This window comes from Boleophthalmus pectinirostris, unplaced genomic scaffold, assembly GCF_026225935.1.
Source record: "Boleophthalmus pectinirostris isolate CB_2022bp ecotype Guang Dong unplaced genomic scaffold, ASM2622593v1 HiC_scaffold_13, whole genome shotgun sequence".
Lineage (NCBI taxonomy): Eukaryota > Metazoa > Chordata > Actinopteri > Gobiiformes > Gobiidae > Boleophthalmus > Boleophthalmus pectinirostris.
Genome location: NW_026571036.1, coordinates 24542397 through 24552022, shown reverse-complemented (window position 1 = coordinate 24552022; position 9626 = coordinate 24542397). Strand labels below are relative to the sequence as shown.

At 38.9% G+C, this 9626-nt stretch overlaps 1 protein-coding gene across 1 annotated transcript; it reads right to left on the bottom strand.

Annotated features, from left to right (window-relative positions):
• Positions 1-284: 284 nt before the first annotated feature.
• On the bottom strand, positions 285-3098 carry ttc32 (tetratricopeptide repeat domain 32). The gene is made up of 3 exons (XM_020939965.2): positions 2911-3098; positions 1296-1462; positions 285-931 (listed from the first exon to the last, which is right to left on the bottom strand). The coding sequence occupies exons 1-3, from the start codon at positions 3027-3029 to the stop codon at positions 804-806; spliced, it is 414 nt and encodes a 137-aa protein (XP_020795624.1). The 5' UTR covers positions 3030-3098; the 3' UTR covers positions 285-803.
• Positions 3099-9626: the final 6528 nt, after the last annotated feature.

The following is a 9626-nucleotide window of genomic DNA, read 5'->3' as shown; positions in this document are numbered from 1 at the left end:
AGTACTGTAAATGCCTTTGTTTCATTTCCTTTGTGGCCCTCTTCACATCACTAACATTTATGAGTGTCCATGAGGACAGGCTGAGTACTGCACAGTGACGAAGACCATTCAAAGCAGCATTAAAACCATTCAAAATACTCTCAGAAAACATCTTATCTTCCACTAGGTGTCGCCATAATCCAGGACATGTATCAGTATGAGCTACAGTAGCTGCCGGCAGAAGCAGCGCTCACATATTCAAGTTTATGTTTTGTAACATTTAGATTTACACACAGTAAATACAGTCAAATGTGTTTCATGTTTATTCATTTCATTTTTATTTAATGGAACTTTTATTCCGCTTGCAAATTGTAATGTTGTTTCTAAGGGGAATAATATGGGTGCACTACCTGCTCACTGGATGCACAAGAGGAGCTGAGTGTTCACATCAGAGGATGAGTCTGGCAAAAGGACATTGTTCATGAAGACGTCGTAAGATGTGAACATTATTCCCTTCGAGTGAATGTGGCCAAAGTGGTCCATTCTCTATTGTTTTATCACGTAATGACCTTTGTGTCTGTGCGTGTGAGGCTGTCACTTATTCATGTGTAATCAAGTATCTAGTGAATGCATACTTCATTTATTCATTTAATGTATCTTTCATTATTATTTGTGGAGAACCATAATTTAAGAGGGTTCATTTAAGGTTTCTTATTTTCTTTTCAATAGTTCTTTCAAACCTATACAAATAATGTACAAATAAATGTGATCAGAGTATGTGGACTGCACTCCTCTGTCCAGTTCAGTCCTCCTCTGATCCGCTCTCAGTACCCCCGGGTCTCCTTGTGCTTCTGGTCCAACAGTGTCTGATGGAGACTCACTTTGGCCTCTTCAAAGTCCGGGTTCAGTCTCAGAGTCTCCTCAAAGTCCTTCTTGGCATCGTCATAAAAACCTGTAAAATCACAAAGATGATCAGGAATATGGTCGAGTCTAGAGGAGGTAAATAGATTGATAAATGTACAATATCCCAATTGCGGGGGAAGATTGACTTTATTGTATTTAATTAAAAGAAAAGTGAATTCATTCACCTGGGCTCTTACAGTTTTTAAAAAGGAACTTGATTTCATCAAAAGAAAGTCAAAGAAAAATGAATTTGTTTTTGGTCAAATTTTATACCTAAATTTGCTTTGTCTTGCTTTTTTTTTTTTAAACCTTGGAAGCACAGGAGAATAAAAAAACACAGTTTAAAGTACAGACTGTTAATGTTAATTCAGTGCATGGTGGTGATGTAATGCCAGCGCTGGGCTGGTCCTTACCCAGCCTGTAGTGGATGAGTCCCCGGTTGTAGTATGGGATCTCAAACTCTCCCTGAGCCTGTATGGCGCAGGTGTAATCCTCCACAGCTTCAGTGAAGTTCACACGCAGGTACCGGATCTGCCCGCGGTTGTTGTAGGCAGTGGCCAAATCACTCGTGTCACAACTCCTGAAAACGCATGAGATTAGAGTGATGATGTCATAACTACATTTATGGGCCCAATGGAATTCCAACCTGGTGGCAAAACATGTACTTTTTGGTGTTTATCAAGATACTGCTGCAAGAAAAATGTACGCTTTGTATCATATCCTTTGCTGTAAATGTTCAGTCCCTTTTGTCCATGTATTTAAACTGATATTTTGCACAAATACTAAAGCCTTTAAAATCCAAACACTAGTGATGTGATGTTCGTGAATAAGTTGACTTTATGGAACGGCTCCATAAACAGCCTATATTACACTGTTTTCTGATCTATGTTATAATTGAGGAGATGACATTATAACATGACTTTAAGACATTGACAAGAGTCAATGTTGTGTAATATGGAACCTTTAACATGAATGCCTGGAACCAGAGCTTATTTCAATTTTTTTTGTATTTTTTAAACTGATTAATGCTAAGCCAAATGTAGAATCACCACAGAAGCAGAAAAGTCAAGAAAAGTGATAGCTTTGGCCACAAAAACATATTTGGCATCTTTAGTTATTCAAGTGTTTTATCGTAATGCAATGTTTTATTTAGATTTAGTTTCATTTCAAAATGTAAACACACTCCCACTCTCCGTCTGAACCATTTGAAACTAATCTGAGCCTCGGTCATTTCTCTCTGGGATTAGTTTGTAGAGTCATTTCTTACATTGGCTTCTGTCATAAAAATAAATATAAAAAAGAGAGTCTTTAAAATGAACAGACACCAAAAATCCTTTATCCTTTATCCTATCACTAACAGAATTTGAAATAAAAACATTTTAGGGTTGAGATTTTTCTATGTTTTTTTTTTTTTTTTACTTTTGATTTATTGCATGAATGTATAACATACTTAAGTCCCTAGCAATGTTATTTTTTAAAACCATAGTATATCTGAATTAAAAATAAATAAATAAATAAATAAATAAATAGCAGCCTTATTCAGTAGTATCCGGGCTAATTGTATCCTGCTGCAGGGCTTTGAGCAATGCGGTTTCATGATGTTTTAGACCTCGAGATGATGAGCTGTAATAGTTAAAAAGCAGAATAAAACTATTTAAGTAAGAATCTGTAACGAATCATACAAGTTATTCATTCAACTTTCTGCACATCAAATCTTATCAATACCACTAGTGCAAAGATAATGTACTTGCGATAAATAGACCCCAAATGAATTATTGTTCCATCACGTCCTGTCTCATGAGCCAGTGAAGTGATTATTGTGACGAGTTAAACAGTGACAAATACACACAGCTCCGTCAACACGTGCCTCTTTCAGCTGTTTATGTCTATGGAGCTCAGAACGTGTATTGGATTTACACAAAGTCTGTGATAAAGTGATGTTGAACAGGCCACAGTTCTGTAAAGCCACAAAACACAAATCCACATCAACACTGCGCCTTCAGCTGTTAGCATTGCCAGGCTAGCTACCTGCTCAGTAAACAGCGGCTGATAAAGTGAGAGTAGAGCTGCTCCGCCTGTTTAAAGTCGTGTTGGTGGAAGTGTGAGTGCGCCTCCCGCAGAGTGTCGCTCAGATCCGGCTCCTCCATGCGCTCGGATCACACTAAAGTGCAGTTTAGGAGCAAAAGTGTGCGCCCCGTCACGGAGACACAGTGAACACGGAAGTGCAGTGACGTCACGGGGGAGCTCAAGCCAATCAGAGCTCCGTGCGTCTAATGGGCGTGGTTTAATAGTGCTATGTTCACAGATGCAAAAATGAAGCAGACCAAGAAAAGAACACTGTCCTTACTATGAAACAAGGAGGAGGCTTGGTTTTGTTCTGGGGCTGTTTTGCTGCATCTGGCACAGGGCGTCTTAAATCTGTGCAAAATACAACAAAATCTCAAAACTATCAAGGTGTTTTGGACCAAAATGTGTCACATAGTGTCAGAAAGCTTGGTCTCAGTTGTAGGTCATCAGATTTCCAACAGGATAATGACCCAAAACACACAAATAAAAACACACAAGAATGGCTAAGAACAAAACATTGGACTGTTCTGGAGTGTTCTTCTGTGAGCCCAGATCTCAATCCTACTGAACATCTGTGGAAGCAGCTGAAACATGCGTCTGGAGAAGGAACCCTTCAAACCTGAGACAACTAGAGCAGTTTGCTCACAAGAAATGAGTCAAAATACCAGTTGACCAGAGCAGAAGTCTCACTGACAGTTACAGAAATCATGTGTTTGCAGAGTTTGCCTCAAAAGTTTGTGCAACAAAATATAAAGTTAAGGTACCATCATTTTTGTCCAGGCCACTTTCATTATTTAGTTTTTTCTAATGATTCTAATGAACCACAGCTGAAAAACAATGTTTAATTTTCACTGGGCAATTTTTAGTACATTTTTATTTATTATTGCTTTTATCAGTTTCAAGTTATTTCAGTGATGATTGTCGATTTTTCTTTCATTGCCAGAGGGGTACCAACTATTTTGTCCATGACTGTATATGTATAAGAAATCCTACCAGTAGCTTGAGAGGTCTGAAGGACACACAGAGGCTCACCCTGGCTGCTCAGAGCAGGCCCTGGGCACCCGAGCAATAGAGACCCAGATCTAATACACCAGATAAGAGCCACAGTGTAGGCTGTGCAAAGAGGCTCCTTAGAGCCTGGAAGTCTCTTACATTCCCAAGTTCATATGTGCATAGACCCATTTACAGCCCACACCAAATCAATGATTCTCTGTGGTCCCTGAGAGCAGAACTGAGGCTCTGAGCTGCTCAGTCAAATAAGTGAAAGAGAACACTGACAGCTTGGATGGCCAAACTTGCTTTTTGGAGATGACTGAATAGTTTTGAATGTAAAACAGCATTTTGCTGAGATACAATTGTGTTTAGTAAAACTGCAACCCTGTTTGGGATTCTGTGTGGGCTGTTTTGCAAATGTCATTTTTCAGTAGGTAAGTCTGTCAAAGCACAGTTAAAAGTATTGACATTGTTTCTCACCTTTTGCTCTCCTGAAGTTGTATTTGGAGTAATTCTTGCATGTCTAAGCATTCTTCAGTCACTTATTTTCAAGATACCATATTGCCAGTCATCATACTTCATTCTACAATTTTGGTAGTGTTGTGTAGTAATTTTAGTACAAATGAAAAAATAAAAAATAAATCTGCAACTTACTAGTGTGATGTGCAGCTTTGTTGTGATGACATTTAGGATGATGTCAGCTCCCATTGGGCACCACAGTTTTCTAACAGAGAAGTATACAGCACATACAAGCACAATAGGTCTACTTTAAATGTCACATACTCTAGTTCTATTTCATAAATATATTTCAAAATATTAAAACAGAAAACATAACAAACTGACCTAAATATGAGCCCTGTCCTAAATACCAAAGCAGGGCCCATAAACGCGGTGGTGGGACATTCTGTGAGTGTGAGTCCAGCTGCAAAACTCTGTGATTTTAGTGCAAAATGACACTTAAAAATCAAAGGGCGATTTACTTTTAGCTCCCATGACCTCAGAGCAGCCGACCCACTAACTCTGAAAATGTGGCTCAAGCGCTAAAGAAGTCATAAACAGAGAGAGCAGACTTCAGAACATAACTATGGTACTACAAAAGTGTTCTTGAATGCTCGTATTGATGCAGCAGTTGATGTCATCAAAATGCAATGAAGGTGTGATTCTAACTGTAGGCATGTTCTGTGTGAGTTGGACTTTAATCTGAGTTTTATTTTAACACAGTCTGACCAAAAAAAATAACATTACAGTCACAAGATGGCTAGCATTAGCCAACAGTTGTTCATTTAGTCACTCTAACTTTTTGTTTTTGTAAATCCAACTCCTAAATATAAACATATGTCTCCATGAACAGTTGGTAGTCAAGGTCAGTTAAATCCAATCAATCCAATCATTGTGTGTCCTTAGGCAAGACACATTGCCTAGTATGAAAGTGGTGTGTGTGTGAGTGATGGTGGTGGTCGGAGGCACCGATGGCGCAGAGTGGCATTGCAGCCGCGCTTCTGTCAGTCTGCCCCAGGGCAGCTGTGGTTACAATAGTAGCTTACCATCACCAGGTATAGAGTGAATGAATAATGCTGAATAATGCTCTGTAAAGCGTCTTTGGGGACAGAAAATGTCTGTGAAAAGCGCTATATAAATAAAGACTTACTTACTTACTTACTAAACAAGACCATGAACTGTCCGATTTATCACAGGTTCCTGGAAATGTGCTGTTTTTGTATTTTTTCTTGAGTTTTCAAATCAGATGTGTCACCAGGGCAACTGCTGAACATTACAGCTATATAAAATACATAAAAATAGTGTTGTTTTTTTTTACACATTTGTGCAAAATGTTCAATGCTCATGTGACCAACAAGTCAACACTGATTCTCTGGGAGGTTACTTCTGGAATAAGGTGAATATGGCTCCAATATTCTTCTTTTGTACAGTGTTTAGTAGGAGGTGTTGTTCTAGAGTGCAAACCACACATGATCAGATTTGAATGGGACCTGTTGTCAGTGGTGGACTGTACTTAAGTGTACTTAAATACAAATATAAGTATCTTTACTTTAGCTAAGGATATTGTAAAGTAGATACTTAACTTTTACTTAAACCATTTCAACCCACTGGCCACAATTGTGACCACCAATATATATGAATATATTTTCAATTAATTTTAAATATTTTCTGGAAGAATAAAGGGCTGTGATGAAATGTGTGTGTGCCAAATCACATGTTTACTGTAAATGGATCCATAAACAGAGATGGTTCTGTAAAATTTACACCTTTAGGAGAAGATGACACCCAGAATTCTCTCAAATAAAAAGGATGTAATAATGTGATTCAAATTTAACTAGGAACTATTCATTCATTAATCATTGCATTTATACAGCACCTTTCAAGATACCCAAAGACGCTTTACAGATCATTATTCATTCACTTGACACTCAGTGGTGGTAAACTACTAATGTAGCCACAGCTGCCCTGGGGCAAACTGACAGAAGTGAGGCTGCCACTCTGCGCCATTGGCCCCTCTGACCACCACCATCACTCATGCACACACCACTTTCATACTAGGCAGTGTGGGTGAAGTGTCTACTATGATTTTTGTACACCTTAAGGGTTTCTAGTAATGACAAATTGCTCCACTTTTTTTTTGGTCTGAGTGTAGGCTGCAGGAAAACATGTTGGAACTAACATAAGAACATAAAACACGTCACAATAGACAAACACACAAGCATGACATACACTGACATTTACACAGGAGCAGAACATTAGTGGTTACAGATCTGGTGTTTCTTAAGCTTAGTTTCAGATTAGTTTTAAATGAACTGAATGTGGTGGCGTCTCTTATTGTAGCTGGGATGTTGTTCTAGATTTCAGTTTCCTTGACTGATCACACCTGTTGACTGAATGTTGTGCGTCTAAAGCAGGGTTCTCAAACTCAAATTACCTAGTGGCCACATTAGATAAAGTCTGAGTGAGGCTGGGCCACATTGAGTATTCGATAAATAGCGGTTGCACAGGAAAAAAAGAGAGAGAAAGAACAACACGCAACACACTTTCATAATCTTTAATAACAGTTCAGAACATGAAAATGTATTCAGAACGTAAGTTTAAACTAATACGTCTACTCTTCTTCTTTTGCCTACTCCTTGCTGGTTGAAACCTGGCTACGCTTCATCTTGCACAGGTGAGAGATATTTGGTTTGCAGGAGGAAGCATATGAGGTCCTCAGGATAGATTGAAGATGCTCATCAGTGAGCCTTGACCTGTATTAGGTGCTTTCAAACCGACAGTATTTGGTGCGCACCAAACGGTCCATTCGAACCAAAAGTGGTTAGTTCGGTTCGTTTGCGTTGGTGTGAAAGCGTCAATCGGACTCTGACCCAGACCAACTCAAGCGGACCGAGACCGCAAAAAAGAGGTGGTCTCGGTTCGCTTAAATCCGCACCAAATGACCAACTTTGGTGCGGTTCCTCTGGTGTGAACGCGAACCCGGGTCCAAACCATAGACAGCAGGTCCAAACGAACTATTCGAAATGCATCATGGGAGAAACACGTCTCCTTTGCCTGTAATGACGCGCTGTACGACTCCAGCGCAGTAACAGATTGTTGTCCAGATGCAGCCGCGATTCATTTTCGAATTATTTTACCAACAATGGCCAATACAGAGAATGTAACACACGAAGATCAGAGCAAGTACGTGCGAACGTGTGGCTCCAGAGTGAGTCAAAAAAGGGGGTGTGTACTTCTGTTCAGGATCTGCACAGAGACTTAAAGAGTCTGTTTACATAATATAGGACCTTTATGTCGTTTTAGATCAATATTGCAGTTTGCAATCAACAAAATGTAAAGTACTGATCTTCACACCATATACTACCAAGAAGCAGAAGACACGTTGTGTAAGGTTGAATGTCCATGGTCAGTGTGTATATGTGAGTTGTGTGTTTATGTGCAGAGGTTTGCGTGAGGAAAATGGAGCCATATGACTGTGATAAATGAGTGTGTGTCCTGTGTTTTTACTGTATGTGTACAGATGGAATGTGTGTGTGTGCTGTCAGAGCTCACACCTCTGCACCAGCCCACATCAGTCTGTATGAGTCTCCACATCCATCTACTGTCACTATACATCAGTCTACATGAGTCTACATTCAGTGTACACGACCAGTCAAACGTTTGGACACACGAAAAGCACTCAGAGCGCAGACCTCCGCCAAGGACTACCCCCATTTTTTATATAAATTGCGATAAAATCAGTCTTCTGGATCAGATCCGGATCAGCCTTTGGAATATGAAAGAGGATCCCATTGTCCATCCCTGAGTCAAATTTCATGGGGTTTGGTCAATAATTAACCGAGATATTGAGAAACAACATTTTTGGCCCCATTTACCACAATGTTAACAAAAATTTCAAAGTGATCCAGAATCCAGGATTTCTTCCGGATCACCCCCAAAATGAAATCAGTTCTTCCTTTTCACATTTCCAACAAATCCTGAAAATTTCATCAAAATCGGTCCATAACTTTTTGAGTTATGTTGCTAACAGACAAACAAACAAACAAACAAACAAACAAACAAACAGACAAACGCCGGCAAAAACATAACCTCCTTGGCGGAGGTAAAAAGTGAATAAATCAATACACAGACAAATTATAATAACAAATATGGACATTTATCTGCACTTTTTCATTCATTTCTTGTATGTTTGATGTTAGGACGTTAATGTATTGTTATGACAAATGAAATGATGAAATAAATAAATAAAGACAAATAAAAAATTCAATACATATACTAGTGTATTTATACGATATGGCTATTTTTGAAATCTCAGTTTGTTTGCTACATTCCCCATGTGTTCATTCATAGTTTTGATGCTTGAGTGAGAATGTACAGTGTGAGGAATGATGAGAACAGAAATACAGAGGTAAAAGGACCAGACCAGCCCTGTGCCTGCAGCGTACGCACATCTACCTGCATCACATTTCATAACATATTGTGGAACATCAAGACAAAGGAATAACATCTCCAAAATGGCAACTAGAACAACTAGTGCTGCTTTAATTGCAATGTTGAGAAGGTGACTTTTAAAATGTATTCTCCTACAGATTACAGATTACATATCCCAGAATGTAGTTTGTAACGTAATCCATTAAATTACTTAAAGTGAGTAACGTAATCTGAATACTTTGGTTTACTTGATTTGCTATAGAGAAGCAAAGACCAGGATATCGTAACATAAGATGTTTTATCTGCTAAAAGAAAATAAAAAGCCCAGACTTTACTGAACCGTATTAAAAATATTATTGATAGAAGAGGAGGAAACACGTCCATGCAGCATGATTTAATCCTGGTTTAGATCTGGTTTAAATCTAGTTTACACCGGGTTTTAGTCCTGGTTTAGTCCTGGTTTAGTCCTGGTTTAGACCTGGTTTAGACCTGGTTTAGATCTAGTTTAGACCTGGTTTTAGACCTGGTTTAGTCCTGGTTTAGTCCTGGTTTAGACCTGGTTTAGATCTAGTTTAGACCTGGTTTTAGACCTGGTTTAGTCCTGGTTTAGTCCTGGTTTAGACCTAGTTTAGACCTGGTTTAGTCCTGGTTTAGACCTGGTTTAGATCTAGTTTTAGACCTGGTTTAGTCCTAGTTTAGATCTGGTTTAGATCTAGTTTAGACCTGGTTTAGTCCTGGTTTAGACCTGGTTTAGT